General features: G+C 49.0%; 1 protein-coding gene across 1 annotated transcript in view; it reads left to right on the top strand.

Moving 5' to 3' along the window:
- LOC135056943 (uncharacterized) overlaps positions 1 to 25,418 on the top strand; it is a 157,119-nt gene that overhangs the window by 8,332 nt on the left and 123,369 nt on the right. The window contains exons 2-4 of the mRNA XM_063962725.1: positions 11,015 to 11,132; positions 11,221 to 11,318; positions 11,459 to 12,035. Coding sequence (XP_063818795.1) covers positions 11,060 to 11,132; positions 11,221 to 11,318; positions 11,459 to 12,035 — 748 coding nt within the window. The 5' untranslated portion in view covers positions 11,015 to 11,059. The remainder of the gene's footprint in view (positions 1 to 11,014; positions 11,133 to 11,220; positions 11,319 to 11,458; positions 12,036 to 25,418) is intronic.

Here is a 25,418-nt window from a genome sequence, read left to right as displayed (position 1 = left end):
TGTCACATAGAAAGCCCCTATCTGGTTTTTCATATGGACAGGGCAGATTGCGGATTCGTCAGCAATTTCTGCCGAAGATAGTGTCGTCTTTTCATATGAAAACAACCTATTGTGGTGCCTGTAGCTACCAGTGGCTGGGAGGATTCCGAGTTACTAGATGTAGTGCGGGCTTTGAAGAGTTATATGGCCAGAACGGCTAAGGTCAGGAAAACGGAGTCGCTGTTTATCCTGTATGCATCCAACAAGCTGGGTGCTCCTGCTTCAAAGCAAACTATTGCTCGCTGGATCGGTGACACGATTCAGCAGGCTCATTCTGCGGCTGGGTTGCCACATCCTAAATCAGTAAAGACCCATTCCACAAGGAAGGTGGGCTTTTCTTGGGCGGCTGCCCGAGGGGTTTCGGCATTGCAACTTTGCCGAGCAGCTACTTGGTCGGGTTCAAACACATTTGCAAAGTTCTACAGGTTTGATACCCTAGCTGAGGAGGACCTTGAGTTAGCTCATTCGGTGCTGCAGAGTCATCCGCACTCTCCCGCCCGTTGGGGTGCTTTGGTATAATCCCCATGGTTCTTACGGAGTCCCCAGCATCCACTTAGGACGTTAGAGTAAATAAGATTTTACTCACCGGTAAATCTATTTCTCGTAGTCCGTAGTGGATGCTGGGCGCCCGTCCCAAGTGCGGACTTCTTCTGCAATACTTCTATATAGTTATTGCTTAACAAAGGGTTATTTTATGTTACATCAGGTTGTCTGATGTTTTGTAATTATTCATACTGTTAACTGGGTTTGGTTATCACAAGTTATACGGTGTGATTGGTGTGGCTGGTATGAGTCTTACCCTGGATTCCAAAATCCTTTCCTTGTAATGTTAGCTCGTCCGGGCACAGTTTCCTTAACTGAGGTCTGGAGGAGGGGCATAGAGGGAGGAGCCAGTGCACACCAGTAGACCTAATTCTTTTCTAGAGTGCCCTATCTCCTGCGGAGCCCGTCTATTCCCCATGGTCCTTACGGAGTCCCCAGCATCCACTACAGACTACGAGAAATAGATTTACCGGTGAGTAAAATCTTATTTTTACACATAATGTCCCTTACACATATGCCGCACATTATTAATGCCCTAATACACATAATAACACACATAGTGCCCCTACACATTTGCTGCACATTATTAGTGCCCCTATACACATAATGACACACATACAGTAGTACCCTGTTACACATATGCCGCACATTATTAATGCCCTTATACACATAATGACACACATAGTGGCCCTTTACACATATGTTGCACATTATTAATGCATTTTTACATGACACACATAATGGTCCTTACACATATTCTGAACACTACTGCACAACCAATCCACTCACATGCACACAGCACTCACACTTCCACTAACACTGTGACCTCTGCCTCTGCTTGGATACAAATGTGTCCTCACAAATCTTGCATCAATGCTAACGTTGGGCACCTTTTTTTTATGAAAATGCATCTTATTTGCATTGCTATGTGGCTAGGATGCACAAGCAGCTTCTGCTGATTAAACTGATATGCAGTATGCCTATATACTGTGTGAGACTGTGGCTGTATCTGCATATGAAATGCTACATACAGAATATAGGCATGCCGCATATCATTTTAATCAGCAGAAGCTGCTGATGCCCCTAGGCATATCAAATGCCCTAGGCAATTGCCTAGTTTGCCTATGCCCATGGCCGGCTCTGCACCAGGTAGAACCTACTATACACACTGCGCCAGGTAGAGCATGTTATACATATTGCGTCAGATAGCGCACATTCTACACTTTGTGCAAGTGCAGAGCACGTTATACACATTGCACCAGGTAAAGCACATTATACATATTGCGCCAGGTAAAGTACGTTGTACACATTGCACCAGGTAAAGCACATTATACACATTGCACCAGGCAAAGCACATTATACACATTGTGCCAGGTAGAGCACATTATACACATTGCACCAGGTAAAGCACATTATACATATTGCGCCAGGTAAAGTACGTTGTACACATTGCACCAGGCAGAGCACGTTATACACATTGCACCAGGCAGAGCACATTATACACATTGCACCAGGTAGAGCACATTATACACATTGCAAAAGGTAGAGCACATTATACACATTGCACCAGGTAGAGCACGTTATACACTTTGCGCCAGGCAGAGCACATTATTACACACTGCACCAGGCAGAGCACGTTATACACATTGCACCAGGTAGAGCACATTATACACATTGCACCAGGTAGAGCACATTATACACATTGCACCAGGTAGAGCACATTATACACATTGCAAAAGGTAGAGCACATTATACACATTGCACCAGGTAGAGCACGTTATACACTATGCGCCAGGGAGAGCACATTATACACATTGCACCAGGTAGAGCACATTATACACTTTGCAAAAGGTAGAGCATATTATACACATTGCACCAGGTAGAGCACGTTATACACTATGCGCCAGGCAGAGCACATTATTACACACTGCACCAGGTAAAGCACATTACACATATTGCCACAGGTAAAGTACGTTATACACATTGCACCAGGCAGAGCACGTTATACACATTGCACCAGGCAGAGCACATTATACACATTGCACCAGGTAGAGCACGTTATACACTTTGCACCAGGTAGAGCACATTATACACATTGCGCCAGGCAGAGCACATTATACACATTGCACCAGGTAGAGCACGTTATACACTTTGCGCCAGGCAGAGCACATTATTACACACTGCACCAGGCAGTGCACATTATACACATTGCACCAGGCAGAGCACGTTATACACATTGCACCAGGCAGTGCACATTATAAACATTGCACTAGGCAGAGCACATTATACACATTGCACCAGGCAGAGCACATTGCACCAGGCAGAGCACATTATACACATTGCACCAGGCAGAGCACATTGCACCAGGCAGAGCACATTATACACATTGCACCAGGCAGAGCACATTATACACATTGCACCAGGTAGAGCACGTTATACACATTGCGCCAGGCAGAGCACGTTATACACATTGCAGCAGGTAGAGCACGTTATACACATTGCAGCAGGTAGAGCACGTTATACACATTGCAGCAGGCAGAGCACATTATACACATTGCACCAGGTAGAGCACGTTATACACATTGCACCAGGCAGAGCACATTATACACATTGCACCAGGTAGAGCACGTTATACACATTGCACCAGTTAGTTGTACAGTACTTACTGACTGTCACACAACTGGTGTGTGATGCAGTCAGAATTTGCTGGTTGCTAGCTCCTGCTGTGCATGCTAGCTGCAGCAGCCACGAGTCCATTGTCCAGTGTACTTGCTGTGACTGTCCGGGCTGGAGGGGAGGCGGAGCCGTCAGTAATGACTGATGCCTCAGAATACTATGCATTATGGGGAGGAGGGGTTGCTGCGCATGTGCAGAAGCTTTCAGTGAACGCTGCTGCAATCGCGGCTGGCAGCCTGCATGGGGGTGGCGGGCAGCCAATGAGGGGATAACCGGACCAGCCAAACAGAATCTGGTCCGGCGTCCCGTCATGCCAATCCGCCGCTGGGAATAACTTCCCTGATTCTGCAGCACTTCCTGGCACCCAGCCCCACACTGTAGAGTCAAGGTGCATACACACGGTGAGATTCGGGCTAACTCCGGTTCTCACTATGCGACAGGGGCTGGGTCGGTATTGCAAGCACATAATGACTCTGCCTGCGATACTGACTATGTGCAATTTTGGCTAAGTGTCAATTTTAACTATCTTTCTTACGAGACAGTCAAAACTGACTTGCCTGCACAGTCTATCTAGGCTTGCGATGCCAACCGTGCAGGACCGCGTATCGGCATCGAATCGGGATTGCAAGGTGACTTTCACCTTGCGATCTGCTCTAAAAAAATCTCAGCATGTGTACACACCTTAAGACACAGATGAGCAAGGAGTCACCGGCGATAACCTGTACGCATGCTTCTGTCTGATGTCTGAGGACAAGGTCGCACTTCCATTTCCTGCAGGCTGTTGGTTCCTTGTGCCCAATTACAGTATGGCTCCAGGATGACCCCGTGCAATTACATGGCTTGGACGGCTCTGGACGCCTGGCTACTCAGTTAGTGCCCTGGCTGCCCCTGGCCATTTACGTCGATGGCTCTGGCTTTAATTCTGCGGTTCCCGGCAGCACGCTTCATTGCTACGGCTTCCTGCTTGCTTGCAAGTGCGCAGAAGCTCTGAACATGGCAGCAGCAGCCGCGTATATATGAACCGGCCAAAGCTTGGGGGGAGTAGGGGGGCCTCTCTCATGTTTTGGGGGGAGCGAGCTGCCCCCTTGTCCCCACATTCCGACGCCCCTGATACACATATATATATATATCTCTATCCCATATGTAGCCTTTCACACATCTGCCCCTCCCCCATATCACCTATCACACCATAGCTGCCTACCCTCCCTCATTCTGCAGGAGACTCCCTGAAATAGCAGCAATCTCCCTGACTCCCTGAATAGACCAGCAATCTCCCTGATTACGGATACATGCATTTTAAATAAGGTTTGTCGTGGCCACTTACAGTATATGGAACCGCTTGTAAAACACAATACACAAATCCTGGAAAATATCATTGTCTTTTCTTCAACTGGTAGATCTTACTAACTTTGCGGCTCATTTACATTTGTATGTAAGTTATGTTTAGGACACGCCTCTCAGATGTAGCCGTATACGTCCGCGGTGATACGTGTGACTGTCACATCTCCCTGACATGCTTTATCAACAGTAGGCAAGTATGTATCACACTTTTGCCCCCCTGTATTCCACCATCACACATCTTCCCCACAGTAACACGTCTCTCCCTCCTGTATATCACCTGTCACATGTCTGCCCCCCCCAGTATATCACCTGTCACATGTCTGCCCCCCAGTATATCACCTGTCACACGTCTGTCTCTCCTGTATATCTCCTGTCACACCTCTGCCCCTCCCCTCCTTTATAACACCTGCCACATATCTGCCCCCCCAGTATATCACTTGCCACATGGCTGGCCCCCACCCACTCCACCAGATATCACCTGTCACACATATATGTGTGTATATATACAGTGCCTTGCTAAAGTATTCACTCCCTTTGCATTTTTCATGTTTGTTGCCTCACAACCTGGAATTAAAAATGGATTGTTTGAAGGTTTGCATAATTTCATTCACAGAACATGGCTACAACGTAGAAGATCTTTGTTTTTGTTTTTATCGTGAAGCAAACAACAAATAGGACAAAATAACAGAAAAATTCAGCGTGCATAACTATTCACCCCCCTAAAGTCAGTACTTTGTAGAGCCACCTTTGGCGGCAATTACAGCTGCAAGTCGCTTTGGATAATTCTCTATGAGCTTACCACATCTTGCCACTGGGATTTTTGCCCATTCCTCAAGGCAAAACTGCTCCAGCTCCTTCATGTTGGATGGATTCCGCTTGTGAACAGCAATCTTCAAGTCTGACCACAGATTCTCAATTGGATTGAGATCTGAACTTTGACTAGGTCATTCCAACACATTTAAATGTTTCCCCTTAAACCACCCGAGTGTTGCTTCAGCAGTATGCTTCGGGTCATCGTCCTGCTGGAAGGTGAACCTCCATCCAAGTCTCAAATCACAGGCAGACTGAAACAGGTTTTGCTCAAGAATATCCCTGTATTTAGCACCATCCATCTTTCCCTCGACTCAAAACAGTTTACCAGTCCCTGCTGCTGAAAAACATCCCCACAGCATGTTGCTGTCACCACCATGTTTCACTGTGGGGATGGTGTTCTTGAGGTGATGGGATGTGTTAGGTTTGCGCCAGACATAGCGTTTTCCTTGATGGCAGAAAAGTTACATTTTAGTCTCCTCTGACCATAGCACCTTCCTCCATACATTTGGGGAGTCGTCCACATGCCTTTTAGGCAAACTCAAAACGTGCCTTCTTATTTTTAACACAAAGTAATAGCTTTTTTCTGGCCACTCTTCCATAAAGCCCAGCTCTATGGAGTGTACGGCTTATTGTGGTCACATGCGCCAATCTCTGCTGCAGAACTTTAGTCTCTGTGCTGCCTCTCTGATTAATGCCCTCCTTGCCCGGTCTGTGAATTTTGGTGGCCGGCTCTCTCTTGGCAGGTTTGTTTTTGTACCATGTTCTTTCCATTTGAAGATGATGGATTTGATGGTTCACCAAAGATTTGGATATTTTTTTATAACCCAACCCTGACTTGCACTTCTCAACAACTTTGTCCCTGACTTGTTTGGAGAGCTCCTTGGTCTTCATGGTGTGATGCCTCTTGCTTAGTGGTGTTGCAGCCTCTGGGACCTTTCAGAAAAGGTGTGTTTATACTGACAGATCATGTGACACTTAGATTGCACACAGGTGGACTTCATTTCCCTAATTATGAAGGTAATTGGTTGCACCAGAACTTTTCAGGGGCTTCATAGCAAAGGGGTGAATACATATGCACATGCCAATTTTCAACATTTTATTTATAAAAATAATTTTTTATATACATTTTTCTCATTTCACTTCACCAACTTAGACTATTTTGTGTAGATCCATCACATAAAATCCAGATTAAAAAATAATAAATTACAGGTTTTGTAACAAAATAGGTAAAAAAGCCAAGGGGTGGGGGGGGGGGGGGGGTGAATACTTTAACAAGGCACTATATATATATATATATATATATATATATATATATATATATATATATACATATATATACATACACAAATAAATATAAAACCACAGCACTCGCCACCCCAGAACCCGCTTCTGCAATGTCTGCACTCACCACTCATAGGGTGGGGTGCATGTAGTCCATGGCCACCTACTTAAATATATATAATGTATGTGTGTGCATTATACAGTTAGGACCCTACGTATTTCCACGTTTTGTCATTATAGCTACTTGCCAAAACGCATTATACAGTAACACCAGGGGACGTGTCTGGGTGATGACTGGAGAGGTGACCGCTGGGAATGGGACATTATACAGTAACACCAGGGGACGTGTCTGGGTGATGACTGGAGAGGTGACTGCTGGGAATGGGACATTATACAGTAACACCAGGGAATGTGTCTGGGTGATGACTGGAGAGGTGACCGCTGGGAATGGGACATTATACAGTAACACCAGGGGACGTGTCTGGGTGATGACTGGAGAGGTGACTTCTAGGAATGGGACATTATACAGTAACACCAGGGGACGTGTCTGGGTGATGACTGGAGAGGTGACTGCTGGGAATGGGGCATTATACAGTAACACCAGGGGACGTGTCTGGGTGATGACTGGAGAGGTGACCGCTGGGAATGGGACATTATACAGTAACACCAGGGGATGTGTCTGGGTGATGACTGGAGAGGTGACTTCTAGGAATGGGACATTATACAGTAACACCAGGGGACGTGTCTGGGTGATGACTGGAGAGGTGACTGCTGGGAATGGGACATTATACAGTAACACCAGGGGATGTGTCTGGGTGATGACTGGAGAGGTGACTGCTGGGAATGGGGCATTATACAGTAACACCAGGGGATGTGTCTGGGTGATGACTGGAGAGGTGACTGCTGGGAATGGGACATTATGCAGTAACACCAGGGGATGTGTCTGGGTGATGACTGGAGAGGTGACTGTTGGGAATGGGACATTATACAGTAACACCAGGGGACGTGTCTGGGTGATGACTGGAGAGGTGACTGCTGGGAATGGGACATTATACAGTAACACCAGGGGATGTGTCTGGGTGATGACTGGAGAGGTGACTTCTAGGAATGGGACATTATACAGTAACACCAGGGGACGTGTCTGGGTGATGACTGGAGAGGTGACTGCTGGGAATGGGACATTATACAGTAACACCAGGGGATGTGTCTGGGTGATGACTGGAGAGGTGACTGCTGGGAATGGGGCATTATACAGTAACACCAGGGGATGTGTCTGGGTGATGACTGGAGAGGTGACTGCTGGGAATGGGGTATTATACAGTAACACCAGGGGACGTGTCTGGGTGATGACTGGAGAGGTGACTGCTGGGAATGGGACATTATACAGTAACACCAGGGGACGTGTCTGGGTGATGACTGGAGAGGTGACTGCTGGGAATGGGACATTATACAGTAACACCAGGGGATGTGTCTGGGTGATGACTGGAGAGGTGACTGCTGGGAATGGGACATTATATACAGTAACACCAGGGGACGTGTCTGGGTGATGACTGGAGAGGTGACTGCTGGGAATGGGACATTATACAGTAACACCAGGGGATGTGTCTGGGTGATGACTGGAGAGGTGACTCCTGGGAATGGGACATTATAAAGTAACACTGGGGGATGTGTCTGGGTGATGACTGGAGAGGTGACTGCTGGGAATGGGGCATTATACAGTAACACCAGGGGATGTGTCTGGGTGATGACTGGAGAGGTGACTGCTGGGAATGGAACATTATACAGTAACACCGGGGATATGTCTGGGTGATGACTGGAGAGGTGACTGCTGGGAATAGGACATTATACAGTAACACCAGGGGACGTGTCTGGGTGATGACTGGAGAGGTGACTGCTGGGAATGGGGCATTATACAGTAACACCAGGGGACGTGTCTGGGTGATGATTGGAGAGGTGACTGCTGGGAGTGGGACATTATACAGTAACACCGGGGGACGTGTCTGGGTGATGACTGGAGAGGTGACTGCTGGGAATGGGGCATTATACAGTAACACCAGGGGATGTGTCTGGGTGATGACTGGGGAGGTGACTGCTGGGAATGGGACATTATACAGTAACACCAGGGGATGTGTCTGGGTGATGACTGGAGAGGTGACTGCTGGGAATGGGACATTATACAGTAACACCAGGGGACGTGTCTGGGTGATGACTGGAGAGGTGACTGCTGGGAATGGGACATTATACAGTAACACCAGGGAATGTGTCTGGGTGATGACTGGAGAGGTGACTCCTGGGAATGGGACATTATACAGTAACACTGGGGGATGTGTCTGGGTGATGACTGGAGAGGTGACTGCTGGGAATGGGACATTATACAGTAACACCAGGGGACGTGTCTGGGTGATGACTGGAGAGGTGACTGCTGGGAATGGGACATTATACAGTAACACCAGGGGACGTGTCTGGGTGATGACTGGAGAGGTGACTGCTGGCAATGGGGCATTATACAGTAACACCAGGGGACGTGTCTGGGTGATGACTGGAGAGGTGACTGCTGGGAATGGGACATTATACAGTAACACCAGGGGATGTGTCTGGGTGATGACTGGAGAGGTGACTGCTGGGAATGTGACATTATACTGTAACACCAGGGGATGTGTCTGGGTGATGACTGGAGAGGTGACTGCTGGGAATGGGACATTATACAGTAACACCAGGGGATGTGTCTGGGTGATGACTGGAGAAGTGACTGCTGGGAATGGGGCATTATACAGTAACACCAGGGGATGTGTCTGGGTGATGACTGGAGAGGTGACTGCTGGGAATGGTACATTATACAGTAACACCAGGGGATGTGTCTGGGTAATGACTGGAGAGGTGACTGCTGAGAATGGGGCATTATACAGTAACACCAGGGGATGTGTCTGGGTGATGACTGGAGAGGTGACTGCTGGGAATGGTACATTATACAGTAACACCAGGGGATGTGTCTGGGTGATGACTGGAGAGGTGACTGCTGGGAATGGGACATTATACAGTAACACCAGGGGAGGTGTCTGGGTGATGACTGGAGAAGTGACTGCTGGTAATGGGACATTGTACAGTAACACCAGGGGATGTGTCTGGGTGATGACTGGAGAGGTGACTGCTGGGAATGGTACATTATACAGTAACACCAGGGGATGTGTCTGGGTGATGACTGGAGAAGTGACTGCTGGGAATGGGACATTATACAGTAACACCAGGGGATGTGTCTGGGTGATGACTGGAGAGGTGACTGCTGGGAATGGTACATTATACAGTAACACCAGGGGATGTGTCTGGGTGATGACTGGAAAAGTGACTGCTGGGAATGGGACATTATACAGTAACACCAGGGAATGTGTCTGGGTGATGACTGGAGAGGTGACTGCAGGGAATGAGGCATTATACAGTAACACCAGGGGACGTGTCTGGGTTGAGACTGGAGAGGTGACTGTTGGGAATGGGACATTATACAGTAACACCAGGGGACGTGTCTGCGTGATGACTGGAGAGGTGACTGCTGGGAATGGGACATTATACAGTAACACCAGGGAATGTGTCTGGGTGATGACTGGAGAGGTGACTGCTGGGAATGGGACATTATACAGTAACACCAGGGGATGTGTCTGGGTGATGACTGGAGAGGTGACTGCTGGGTATGGGACATTCTACAGTAACACCAGGGGATGTGTCTGGGCGATGACTGGAGAGGTAACTGCTGGGAATGGGACATTATACAGTAACACCAGGGGACGTGTCTGGGTGATGACTGGAGAGGTGACTGCTGGGAATGGGGCATTATACAGTAACACCAGGGGACGTGTCTAGGTGATGACTGGAGAGGTGACTGCCGGGAATGGGGCATTATACAGTAACACCAGGGGATGTGTCTGGACGATGACTGGAGAGGTGACTGCTGGGAATGGGGCATTATACAGTAACACCAGGGGATGTGTCTGGGTAATGACTGGAGAGGTAACTGCTGGGAATGGAACATTATACAGTAACACCAGGGAACGTGTCCGGGTGATGACTGGAGAGGTGACTGCCGGGAATGGGACATTATACAGCAACACCGGGGAAAGTGTCTGGGTGATGACTGGAGAGGTGACTGCTGGGAATGGGACATTATACAGTAACACTGGGGCATTTGTCCGGGTGATGACTGGCGAGGTGACTGCTGGGAATGGGACATTATACAGTAACACCAGGGGACGTGTCTGGGTGATGACTGTATCATTGTGTGTGTCAGGTTTCTTTAAGGTGTCAGGATGTCACTGTCTATGTCTCCATGCAGGAGGTGGAGTATATAGAGGAACACAGGGGCCTGTACAAGTACGTGATGATGGAGAATCACCTGTCCCTCACATCACTGGGTAAGAGGAGACTGTCATGTATTGTACAGGGGAGAGCAGGTATGGGGGCCCCCTATATACACACATCATCTGATAATCACATATATATATATATATACTGTACTCAGTCACTGTGTTTCTCCTACAGATGAGCCCAGTAACAGAGATACCCCAGAGAGATGTCCCCGTCCTCTGTATACCCAGGATTGTACAGAGGAGAACCACAGGATCTCACAGGAGGATCAGGTAGGTGTGATTTAGGGTGTCACCAATATACTAAAGCGACTGTCACTATATGATCTGTAGAGAAGCTGTGTGTCTTATACACTGACATCTATTGTCGTAATGTAATCAGACATTTCTAAAGTTTTATTGTTGTTTTTGAGGGTGAACATATTTCTAATATAGAGGGAGAAGAAGAGACGTATGTGACTGATATGAAGGCCGAAGATATAGAGGGAGAAGAAGAGACGTATGTGACTGATATAAAGGCCAAAGATATAGACAAAGAAGAAGAGACGTATGTGACTGATATGAAGGCAGAAGATACAGAGGGAGAAGAAGAGACGTTTGTGACTGATATGAAGGCAGAAGATATAGAGGAAGAAGAAGAGACGTATGTGACTGATATGAAGGCAGAAGATATAGAGAGAGCAGAAGAGACGTATGTGACTGATATAAAGGCCGAACATATAGAGGGAGAAGAAGTGACGTATGTGACTGATATGAAGGCAGAAGATACAGAGGGAGAAGAAGAGACGTATGTGACTGATATGAAGGCAGAAGATATAGAGGGAGAAGAAGAGATGTATGTGACTGATATGAAGGCCGAACATATAGAGGGAGAAGAAGAGACGTATGTGACTGATATAAAGGCAGAAGATATAGAGGGAGAAGAAGAGATGTATGTGAGGGCTGATCAGCAGTGTAAGGAGCAGGAAATCCCTACAGATTTCAGCACAGGTGAGTAATAAACACTAATTAAAGAAATAGTCACATATTCTCCTTCCTCACTTACCACAGCAGTAATTTATACTGCTACTACCATCCCCTGTAAGTACAGTCTAATGATCCTGTGGTTCTCCTCTGTCCAGTTGGGGAGTCAGAAGCCATCAGCCCCTATTATACTCCTGCTCTCCCCTCACATCATGTCACTGTGTATTACCAGCCAAGAGATCTGACCAGTCTCCTCCCCACACTCTCTGGTGTATCTCATACATCAGGAGCCTTCAGCCCCTATTATTCTCCTGCTCTTCCCCTCACATCATGTCACTGTGTATTACCAGCCAAGAGATCTGACCAGTCTCCTCCCCACACTCTCTGGTGTATCTCATACATCAGGAGTCATCAGCCCCTATTCTTCTCCTGTTCTTCCCCTCACATCATGTCACTGTGTGTTACCAGCCCAGAGATCTGACCGGTCTCCTACCCACACTCTCTGGTGTATCTCATACATCAGGAGCCATCAGCCCCTATTATACTCCTGCTCTCCCCTTCACATCATGTCACTGTGTGTCACCAGGCCCGAGATCTGACCAGTCTCCTCCCTACACTCTCTGGTGTATCTCATACATCAGGAGCCTTCAGCCCCTATTATTCTCCTGCTCTTCCCCTCACATCATGTCACTGTGTATTACCAGCCAAGAGATCTGATCAGTCTCCTCCCCACACTCTCTGGTGTATCTCATATATCAGGAGCCTTCAGCCCCTATTATACTCCTGCTCGTCCCCTCACATCTTGTCACTGTGTGTTACCAGGCCAGAGATCTGACCAGTCTCCTCCCCACACTCCCTAGTGAATCTCGTACATCAGAAGCCATCAGCCCCTATTATACTCCTGCTCTTCCCCTCACATCATGTCACTGTGTGTTCCCAGCCCAGAGATATGACCAGTCTCCTCCCCACACTCCTTGGTGTATCTCGTACACCAGGAGCCATCAGCCCCTATTATACTCCTGCTCTCCCCCTCACATCATGTCACTGTGTGTTACCAGGCCAGAGATCTGACCAGTCTCCTCCCCACACTCTCTGGGGTATCTCATATATCAGGAGCCTTCAGCCCCTATTATACTCCTGCTCTTCCCCTCACATCATGTCACTGTGTGTTACCAGGCCAGAGATCTGACCGATCTCCTCCCTACACTCTCTGGTGTATCTCATACATCAGGAGCCTTCAGCCCCTGTTATACTCCTGCTCTCCCCCTCACATCATGTCACTGTGTATTACCAGCCCAGAAATCTGACAGTCTCCTCCCCACACTCTTTGGTGTATCTCATATATCAGGAGCCTTCAGCCCCTATTATACTCCTGCTCTTCCCCTCACATCTTGTCACTGTGTGTTACCAGGCCAGAGATCTGACCAGTCTCCTCCCGACACTCCCTGGTGAATCTCATACATCAGGAGCCATCAGCCCCTATTATACTCCTGCTCTCCCTCTCACATCATGTCACTGTGTGTTACCAGCCCAGAGATCGGACCAGTCTCCTCCCTACACTCTCTGGTGTATCTCATACATCAGGAGCCAACAGCCCCTATTATACTCCTGCTCTTCTTCTCACATCATGTCACTGTGTGTTACCAGCCAAGAGATCTGACCAGTCTCCTCCCCACACTCCCTGGTGTATCTCATACATCAGGAGCCATCAGCCCCTATTATACTCCTGCTCTTCCCCACACATCATGTCACTGTGTGTTACCAGCCCAGAGACCTGACCAATCTCCTCCCCACACTCCCTGGTGTATCTCATACATTAGGAGCCTTCAGCCCCTATTATACTCCTGCTCTTCCCCACACATCATGTCACTGTGTGTTACGAGCCCAGAGATCTGACCAATCTCCTCCCCACACTCCCTGGTGTATCTCATACATCAGGAGCCATCACCCCCTATTATACTCCTTCTCTTCCCCTCACATCATGTCACTGTGTGTTACCAGCCCAGAGATCTGACCAGTCTCCTCCCCACACTCCCTGGTGTTTCTCGTACATCAGGAGCCATCAGCCCCTATTATACTCCTGCTCTTCCCCTCACATCATGTCACTGTGTGTTACCAGGCCAGAGATCTGACCAGTCTCCTCCCTACACTCTCTGGTGTATCTCATACATCAGGAGCCTTCAGCCCCTATTATTCTCCTGTTCTTCCCCTCACATCATGTCACTGTGTATTACCAGCCCAGAGATCTGACCAGTCTCCTCCCCACACTCTCTGGTGTATCTCATATATCAGGAGCCTTCAGCCCCTATTATACTCCTGCTCTTCCCCTCACATCATGTCACTGTGTGTTACCAGCCCAGAGATTTGACCAGTCTCCTCCCCACACTCTCTGGTGTATCTCATACATCAGGAGCCTTCAGCCCCTATTATTCTCCTGCTCTCCCTCTCACATCATGTCACTGTGTGTTACCAGCCCAGAGATCTGACCAGTCTCCTCCCTACACTCTCTGGTGAATCTCATACATCAGGAGCCAACAGCCCCTATTATACTCCTGCTCTTCCCCTCACATCATGACAGTGTGTGTTACTAGCCAAGAGATCTGACCAGTCTCCTCCCCACACTCTCTGGTGTATCTCATACATCAGGAGTCATCAGCCCCTATTATACTCCTGCTCTCCCCTTCACATCATGTCACTGTGTGTTACCAGCTAGAGATCTGACCAGTCTCCTCCCCACACTCTCTGGTGTATCTCATACATCAGGAGCCTTTAGCCCCTATTATTCTCCTGCTCTTCCCCTCACATCATGTCACTGTGTATTACCAGCCCAGAGATCTGACCAGTCTCCTCCCCACACTCTCTGGTGTATCTCATATATCAGGAGCCTTCAGCCCCTATTATACTCCTGCTCTTCCCCTCACATCATGTTACTGTGTGTTACCAGCCCAGAGATCTGACCATTCTCCTCCTCACACTTCCTGGTGTATCTCGTACATCAGGAGCCATCAGCCCCTAATATACTCCTGCTCTCCCCCTCACATCATGTCACTGTGTCTTACCAAGCTAGAGATCTGACCAGTCTCCTCCCTACACTCTCTGGTGTATCTCATACATCAGGAGCCTTCAGCCCCTATTATTCTCCTGCTCTTCCCCTCACATCATGTCACTGTGTATTACCAGCCCAGAGATCTGACCAGTCTCCTCCCCACACTCTCTGGTGTATCTCATATATCAGGAGCCTTCAGCCCCTATTATACTCCTGCTCTTCCCTTCACAACATGTCACTGTGTGTTACCAGGCCAGAGATCTGACCAGTCTCCTCCCTACACTCTCTGGTGTATCTCATACATCAGGAGCCTTCAGCCCCTGTTATACTCCTGCTCTCCCCCTCACATAATGTCACTGTGCATTACCAGCCCAGAGATCTGACCAGTCTCCTCCCCACACTCTCTGGTGTATCTGATACATCAGGAGTCATCAGCCCCTATTATACTCCTGCTCTCCCCTTCACATAATGTCACTGTGTGTTACCAGGCCAGAGATCTGACCAGTCTCCTCCCTACACTCTCTGGTGTATCTCATACATCAGGAGCCTTCAGACCCTATTATTCTCCTGCTCTTCCCCTCACATCATGTCACTGTGTATTACCAGCCCAGAGATCTGACCAGTCTCCTCCCCACACTCTCTGGTGTATCTCATATATCAGGAGCCGTCAGCCCCTATTTTACTCCTGCTCTTCCCCTCACATCATGTCACTGTCTGTTACAAGGCCAGAGATCTGACCAGTCTCCTCCCTACACTCTCTGGTGTTTCTGATACATCAGGAGCCTTCAGCCCCTGTTATACTCCTGCTCTCCCCCTCACATCATGTCACTGTGTATTACCAGCCCAGAGATCTGACCAGTCTCCTCCCCACACTCTCTGGTGTATCTCATACATCAGGAGTCATCAGCTCCTATTATACTCCTGCTCACCCCTTCACATCATGTCACTGTGTGTTACCAGGCCAGAGATCTGACCAGTCTCCTCCCTACACTCTCTGGTGTATCTCATACATCAGGAGCCTTCAGCCCCTATTATTCTCCTGCTCTCCCTCTCACATCATGTCACTGTGTGTTACCAGCCCAGAGATCTAACCAGTCTCCTCCCTACACTCTCTGATGAATCTCATACATCAGGAGCCAACAGCCCCTATTATACTCCTGCTCTTCCCCTCACATCATGACACTGTGTGTTACCAGCCAAGAGATCTGACCAGTCTCCTCCCCACACTCCCTGGTGTATCTCATACATCAGGAGCCATCAGCCCCTATTATACTCCTGCTCTTCCCCTCACATCTTGTCACTGTGTGTTACCAGGCCAGAGATCTGACCAGTCTCCTCCCCACACTCCCTGGTGAATCTCGTACATCAGGAGCCATCATCCCCTATTATACTCCTGCTCTCCCCCTCACATCATGTCACTGTGTGTTACCAGGCCAGAGATCTGACCAGTCTCCTGCCTACACTCTCTGGTGTATCTCATACATCAGGAGTCATCAGCCCCTATTATACTCCTGCTCTCCCCTTCACATCATGTCACTGTGTGTTACCAGGCCAGAGATCTGACCAGTCTTCTCCCTACACTCTCTGGTGTATCTCATACATCAGGAGCCTTCAGCCCCTATTCTTCTCCTGTTCTTCCCCTCACAACATGTCACTGTGTATTACCAGCCCAGAGATCTGACCAGTCTCCTCCCCACACTCTCTGGGGTATCTCATATATCAGGAGTCTTCAGCCCCTATTATTCTCCTGTTCTTCCCCTCACATCATGTCACTGTGTATTACCAGCCCAGAGATCTGACAGTCTCCTCCCCACACTCTCTGGTGTATCTCATATATCAGGAGCCTTCAGCCCCTATTATACTCCTGCTCTTCCCCTCACATCTTGTCACTGTGTGTTACCAGGCCAGAGATCTGACCAGTCTCCTCCCCACACTCCCTGGTGAATCTCGTACATCAGGAGCCATCAGCCCCTATTATACTCCTGCTCTCCCCTTCACATAATGTCACTGTGTGTTACCAGGCCAGAGATCTGACCAGTCTCCTCCCTACACTCTCTGGTGTATCTCATACATCAGGAGCCTTCAGACCCTATTATTCTCCTGCTCTCCCTCTCACATCATGTCACTGTGTGTTACCAGCCCAGAGATCTAACCAGTCTCCTCCCTACACTCTCTGATGAATCTCATACATCAGGAGCCAACAGCCCCTATTATACTCCTGCTCTTCCCCTCACATCATGACACTGTGTGTTACCAGCCAAGAGATCTGACCAGTCTCCTCCCCACACTCCCTGGTGTATCTCATACATCAGGAGCCATCAGCCCCTATTATACGCCTGCTCTTCCCCTCACATCTTGTCACTGTGTGTTACCAGGCCAGAGATCTGACCAGTCTCCTCCCCACACTCCCTGGTGAATCTCGTACATCAGGAGCCATCAGCCCCTATTATACTCCTGCTCTCCCCCCTCACATCATGTCACTGTGTGTTACCAGGCCAGAGATCTGACCAGTCTCCTCCCTACACTCTCTGGTGTATCTCATACATCAGGAGTCATCAGCCCCTATTATACTCCAGCTCTCCCCTTCACATCATGTCACTGTGTGTTACCAGGCCAGAGATCTGACCAGTCTTCTCCCTACACTCTCTGGTGTATCTCATACATCAGGAGCCTTCAGCCCCTATTCTTCTCCTGTTCTTCCCCTCACATCATGTCACTGTGTATTACCAGCCCAGAGATCTGACCAGTCTCCTCCCCACACTCTCTGGGGTATCTCATATATCAGGAGCCTTCAGCCCCTATTATTCTCCTGTTCTTCCCCTCACATCATGTCACTGTGTGTTACCAGCCCAGAGATCGGACCAGTCTCCTCCCTGCATTCTCTGGTGTATCTCATACATCAGGAGCCAACAGCCCCTATTATACTCCTGCTCTTCTTCTCACATCATGTCACTGTGTGTTACCAGCCAAGAGATCTGACCAGTCTCCTCCCCACACTCTCTGGTGTATCTGATACATCAGGAGTCATCAGCCCCTATTATACTCCTGCTCTCCCCTTCACATAATGTCACTGTGTGTTACCAGGCCAGAGATCTAACCAGTCTCCTCCCTACACTCTCTGGTGTATCTCATACATCAGGAGCCTTCAGACCCTATTATTCTCCTGCTCTTCCCCTCACATCATGTCACTGTGTATTACCAGCCCAGAGATCTGACCAGTCTCCTCCCCACACTCTCTGGTGTATCTCATATATCAGGAGCCGTCAGCCCCTATTTTACTCCTGCTCTTCCCCTCACATCATGTCACTGTCTGTTACAAGGCCAGAGATCTGACCAGTCTCCTCCCTACACTCTCTGGTGTATCTCATACATCAGGAGGACTTCAGCCCCTGTTATACTCCTGCTCTCCCCCTCACATCATGTCACTGTGTATTACCAGCCCAGAGATCTGACCAGTCTCCTCCCCACACTCTCTGGTGTATCTCATACATCAGGAGTCATCAGCCCCTATTTCTCTATCGTCCTAAGTGGATGCTGGGGTTCCTGAAAGGACCATGGGGAATAGCGGCTCCGCAGGAGACAGGGCACAAAAGTAAAGCTTTTACAGGTCAGGTGGTGTGTACTGGCTCCTCCCCCTATGACCCTCCTCCAGACTCCAGTTAGATTTTTGTGCCCGGCCGAGAAGGGTGCAATTCTAGGTGGCTCTCATAAAGAGCTGCTTAGAGAGTTTAGCTTAGGTTTTTTATTTTACAGTGATTCCTGCTGGCAACAGGATCACTGCAACGAGGGACAGAGGGGAGAAGAAGTGAACTCACCTGCGTGCAGGATGGATTGGCTTCTTGGCTACTGGACATGAAGCTCCAGAGGGACGATCACAGGTACAGCCTGGATGGTCACCGGAGCCACGCCGCCGGCCCCCTCACAGATGCTGAAGCAAGAAGAGGTCCAGAATCGGCGGCTGAAGACTCCTGCAGTCTTCTTAAGGTAGCGCACAGCACTGCAGCTGTGCGCCATTTTCCTCTCAGCACACTTCACACGGCAGTCACTGAGGGTGCAGGGCGCTGGGGGGGGGCGCCCTGGGAGGCAAATGAAAACCTTTAAAAAGGCTAAAAATACCTCACATATAGCCCCAGAGGCTATATGGAGATATTTACCCCTGCCTAAATGTACTAAATAGCGGGAGACGAGCCCGCCGAAAAAGGGGCGGGGCCTATCTCCTCAGCACACGGCGCCATTTTCTGTCACAGCTCCGCTGGTCAGGAAGGCTCCCAGGTCTCTCCCCTGCACTGCACTACAGAAACAGGGTATAACAGAGAGGGGGGGCAGAATAAATGGCAATATATTAATATAAAAGCAGCTATAAGGGAGCACTTAATCATAAGGCTATCCCTGTCATATATAGCGCTTTTTGGTGTGTGCTGGCAGACTCTCCCTCTGTCTCCCCAAAGGGCTAGTGGGTCCTGTCTTCGTATAGAGCATTCCCTGTGTGTCTGCTGTGTGTCGGTACGTGTGTGTCGACATGTATGAGGACGTTATTGGTGTGGAGGCGGAGCAATTGCCAAATATGAGGATGTCACCTCCTAGGGGGTCGACACCAGAATGGATGCCTTTATTTGTGGAATTACGGGATAGCGTCAACTCGCTTAAGCAGTCGTTTGCCGACATGAGGCGGCCGGACACTCAATTAGTGTCTGTCCAGGCGCCTCAAACACCGTCAGGGGCTGTAAAACGTCCCTTGCCTCAGTCGGTCGACACAGACCCAGACACAGGCACTGATTCCGGTGGTGAAGGTGACGAATCAACCGTATTTTCCAGTAGGGCCACACGTTATATGATTTTGGCAATAAAGGAGATGTTACATTTAGCTGATACTACAGGTACCACTAAACAGGGTATTATGTGGGGTGTGAAAAAACTACCAGTAGTTTTTACCGAATCAGAAGAATTAAATGACGTGTGTGATGAAGCGTGGGGTGCCCCGATAAAAAACTGCTAATTTCAAAGAAGTTATTGGCTTTATACCCTTTCCCGCCAGAGGTTAGGGAGCGCTGGGAAACACCTCCTAGGGTGGACAAAGCGCTAACACGCTTATCAAAACAAGTGGCGTTACCCTCTCCTGAGACGGACGCACTTAAAGATCCATCAGATAGGAGGATGGAAAATATCCAAAAAGGTATATACACACATGCAGGTGTTATACTACGACCAGCTATTGCGACTGCCTGGATGTGCAGTGCTGGGGTAGTTTGGTCAGAGTCCCTGATCGAAAATATTGATACCCTGGACAGGGACAATATTTTACTGTCGTTAGAACAAATAAAGGATGCATTTCTTTATATGCGTGATGCACAGAGAGATATCTGCACACTGGCATCACGGGTAAGTGCTATGTCCATTTCGGCCAGAAGAGCTTTATGGACACGACAGTGGACAGGCGATGCGTAGAGGAGTTATTTGAGGTCGGTCTATCGGATTTGGTGGCCACGGCTACGGCCGGGAAATCCACCTTTCTACCTCAAGTCACTCCCCAACAGAAAAAGGCACCGACCTTTCAACCGCAGCCCTTTCGTTCCTTTAAAAATAAGAGAGCAAAGGGCTATTCATATCTGCCACGAGGCAGAGGACGAGGGAAGAGACAGCAACAGGCAGCTCCTTCCCAGGAACAGAAGCCCTCCCCGGCTTCTACAAAAGCCTCAGCATGACGCTGGGGCTTCGCAAGCGGACTCGGGGGCGGTAGGCGGTCGTCTCAAAAATTACAGCGCGCAGTGGGCTCACTCGCAGGTAAATCCCTGGATCCTGCAGATAATACCTCAGGGGTACAGGTTGAAATTAGAGACAGAGCCACCTCGCCGTTTCCTGAAGTCTGCTTTACCAACGTCCCCCTCAGAAAGGGAGACGGTTTTGGAAGCCATTCACAAGCTGTATTCTCAGCAGGTGATAGTCAAGGTACCTCTTCTACAACAAGGGAAGGGGTATTATTCCACTCTATTTGTGGTACCGAAGCCGGATGGCTCGGTAAGGCCTATTCTAAATCTGAAGTCCTTGAACCTATACATAAAGAAGTTCAAGTTCAAGATGGAGTCACTCAGAGCAGTGATAGCGAACCTGGAAGAAGGGGACTTTATGGTATCCTTGGACATCAAGGATGCGTATCTCCACGTTCCAATTACCCCTCACACCAGGGGTACCTCAGGTTCGTTGTACAAAACTGTCACTATCAGTTTCAGACGCTGCCGTTTGGTTTGTCCACGGCACCTCGGGTCTTTACAAAGGTAATGGCCGAGATAATATTTCTTCTTCGAAGAAAAGGCGTATTAATTATCCCATACTTGGACGATCTCCTAATAAGGGCAAGGTCCAGAGAACAGCTAGAGATGGGTTTAGCACTATCTCAAGAGGTGCTAAAGCAGCACGGATGGATTCTGAATATTCCAAAATCCCAATTAATGCCGACAACTCGTCTGCTGTTCCTGGGGATGATTCTGGACACAGTTCAGAAAAAGGTTTTTCTTCCCGAAGAAAAAGCCAAGGAGTTATCTGACCTGGTCAGGAACCTCCTAAAACCAGGAAAGGTGTCTGTACATCAATGCACAAGAGTCCTGGGAAAAAATGGTAGCTTCTTACGAAGCAATCCCTTTCGGCAGATTCCATGCAAAGGGATCTGTTGGACAAATGGTCAGGGTCGCATCTTCAGATGCACCTGCGGATAACCCTGTCGCCGAGGACAAGGGTATCCCTTCTGTGGTGGTTGCAGGAGGCTCATCTATTGGAGGGCCGCAGATTCGGCATGCAGGATTGGATCCTGGTGACCACGGATGCCAGCCTGAGAGGCTGGGGAGCAGTCACACAGGGAAGAAATTTCCAGGGAGTGTGGTCGAGCCTGAAAAAGTCTCTTCACATAAGCATTCTGGAACTAAGAGCAATCTACAATGCTCTAAGCCAGGCGGAACCTCTGCTTCAAGGAAGACCGGTGTTGATCCAGTCGGACAACATCACGGCAGTCGCCCATGTAAACAGACAGGGCGGCACAAGAAGCAGGAGGGCAATGGCAGAAGCTGCCAGGATCCTTCGCTGGGCGGAGAATCACGTGATAGCACTGTCAGCAGTATTCATCCCGGGCGTGGACAACTGGGAAGCAGACTTCCTCAGCAGACACGACCTTCACCCGGGAGAGTGGGGACTTCATCCAGAAGTTTTCCACATGCTATTAAACCGTTGGGTAAAACCAATGGTGGACATGATGGCGTCTCGCCTCAACAAAACACTGGACAGGTATTGCGCCAGGTCAAGAGATCCGCAGGCAATAGCTGTGGACGCGCTGGTAACACCTTGGGTGTACCAGTCGGTATATGTGTTTCCTCCTCTGCCTCTCATACCAAAGGTATTGAGGATTATACGGCAAAGAGGAGTAAGACTAGTGGCTCCGGATTGGCCAAGAAGGACTTGGTACCCGGAACTTCAAGAGATGGTCACGGACGATCCGTGGCCTCTACTTCTGAGAAGGGACCTGCTTCAGCAGGGTCCTTGTCTTTTTCAAGACTTACCGCGGCTGCGTTTGACGGCATGGCGTTGAATGCCAGATCCTAAAAGGAAAAGGCATTCCAGAAGAAGTCATTCCTACCTTGATAAAGGCAAGGAAGGAAGTCACCGCGAAGCATTATCGCCGTATTTGGCGAAAATATGTTGCGTGGTGCGAGCAGCGGAGTGCTCCGATGGAGGAATTTCAACTGGGTCGTTTTCCTACATTTCCTGCAATCAGGATTGTCTATGGGTCTCAAATTGGGATCTATTAAGGTTCAAATTTCGGCCCTATCAATATTCTTCCACAAAGAATTGGCCTCAGTCCCTGAGGTCCAGATTTTTATCAAAGGAGTACTGCATATACAGCCTCCTGTGGTGCCTAAGGTGGCACCGTGGGATCTAAATGTAGTTTTAGATTTCCTCAAATCCAATTGGTTTGAACCACTAAAGAATGTGGATTTGAAATATCTCACATGGAAAGTGACTATGTTACTGGCCCTGGCTTCGGCCGGGAGAGTATCTGAACTGGCGGCTTTGTCTTATAAAAGCCCTTATATAATTTTCCATTCGACATAGGGCAGAGCTGCGGACGCGTCCGCATTTTCTCCCTAAGGTGGTATCAGCGTTTCACCTGAACCAGCCTATTGTAGTGCCTGCGGCTACAGACGACTTGAAGGACTCCAAGTTGTTGGACGTTGTCAGAGCCTTAAAAATATACATTTAAAGGACGGCTGGAGTCAGAAAATCTGACTCGCTGTTTATACTGTATGCACCCAACAAGTTGGGTGCACCTGCTTCTAAGCAGTCGATTGCTCGTTGGTTTTGTAACAAAATTCAACTTGTACATTCTGTGGCAGGCCTGCCACAGCCTAAATCTGTTAAGGCCCATTCCGCAAGGAAGGTGGGCTCATCTTGGGCGGCTGCCCGAGGGGTCTCGGCATTACAACTCTGCCGAGCAGCTACGTGGTCAGGGGAGAACACGTTTGTAAATTTTTACAAATTTGATACCCTGGCAAAGGAGGACCTGGAGTTCTCTCATTCGGTGCTGCAGAGTCATCCGCACTCTCCCGCCCGTTTGGGAGCTTTGGTATAATCCCCATGGTCCTTTCAGGAACCCCAGCATCCACTTAGGACGATAGAGAAAATAAGAATTTACTTACCGATAATTCTATTTCTCGGAGTCCGTAGTGGATGCTGGGCGCCCATCCCAAGTGCGGATTATCTGCAATACTTGTACATAGTTATTGTTAACTAATTCGGGTTATTGTTTAGGAAGCCATCTTTCAGAGGCTCCTCTGTTATCATACTGTTAACTGGGTTTAGATCACAAGTTGTACGGTGTGATTGGTGTGGCTGGTATGAGTCTTACCCGGGATTCAAAATCCTCCCTTATTGTGTACGCTCGTCCGGGCACAGTACCTAACTGGAGTCTGGAGGAGGGTCATAGGGGGAGGAGCCAGTACACACCACCTGACCTGTAAAAGCTTTACTTTTGTGCCCTGTCTCCTGCGGAGCCGCTATTCCCCATGGTCCTTTCAGGAACCCCAGCATCCACTACGGACTCCGAGAAATAGAATTATCGGTAAGTAAATTCTTATTTATACTCCTGCTCACCCCTTCACATCATGTCACTGTGTGTTACCAGGCCAGAGATCTGACCAGTCTCCTCCCTACACTCTCTGGTGTATCTCATACATCAGGAGCCTTCAGCCCCTATTTCTCTGACGTCCTAGTGGATGCTGGGAACTCCGTAAGGACCATGGGGAATAGCGGCTCCGCAGGAGACTGGGCACAAAAGTAAAGCTTTAGGACTACCTGGTGTGCACTGGCTCCTCCCCCCATGACCCTCCTCCAAGCCTCAGTTAGATTTTTGTGCCCGGCCGAGAAGGGTGCACACTAGGGGCTCTCCTGAGCTTCTTAGTGAAAGTTTAGTTTAGGTTTTTTATTTTCAGTGAGACCTGCTGGCAACAGGCTCACTGCATCGAGGGACTAAGGGGAGAAGAAGCGAACCTGCCTGCTTGCAGCCAGCTTGGGCTTCTTGGCTACTGGACACCATTAGCTCCAGAGGGACCGAACACAGGCCCAGCCTCGGAGTCCGGTCCCAGAGCCGCGCCGCCGGCCCCCTTACAGAGCCAGAAGCAAGAAGAGGTCCGGAAAATCGGCGGCAGAAGACATCAGTCTTCACCAAGGTAGCGCACAGCTCTGCAGCTGTGCGCCATTGCTCCTCATACACACCTCACACTGCGGTCACTGAGGGTGCAGGGCGCTGGGGGGGGAGGGCGCCCTGAGCAGCAATAAAAACACCTTGGCTGGCAAACATACATCACATATAACCCCCAGGGCTATATGGATGTATATTAACCCCTGCCAGAATACAGAAAAAAGCGGGAGAAAAGTCAGCCGAGAAGGGGGCGGAGCCTATCTCCTCAGCACACTGGCGCCATTTTCCCTCACAGCTCCGCTGGAAGGACGTCTCCCTGACTCTCCCCTGCAGTCCTGCACTACAGAAAAGGGTAAAACAAGAGAGGGGGGCACTAATTAGGCGCAGTATTAATGAAATAGCAGCTATAAGGGGGAAAACACTTCTGTAAGGTTATCCCTGTATATATATATATAGCGCTCTGGTGTGTGCTGGCATACTCTCCCTCTGTCTCCCCAAAGGGCTAGTGGGGTCCTGTCCTCTATCAGAGCATTCCCTGTGTGTGTGCTGTGTGTCGGTACGATTGTGTCGACATGTATGAGGAGGAAAATGATGTGGAGGCGGAGCAAATGCCTGTAATGCAGATGTCACCCCCTAGGGAGTCGACTCCTGAGTGGCTGAGTTTATGGAAGGAATTACGTGA

This window comes from Pseudophryne corroboree, chromosome 3 (assembly GCF_028390025.1).
Source record: "Pseudophryne corroboree isolate aPseCor3 chromosome 3, aPseCor3.hap2, whole genome shotgun sequence".
NCBI lineage: Eukaryota > Metazoa > Chordata > Amphibia > Anura > Myobatrachidae > Pseudophryne > Pseudophryne corroboree.
The sequence above is the reverse complement of the archived record's forward strand: the minus strand, read 5'-3'. Positions and strand labels throughout refer to the sequence as shown.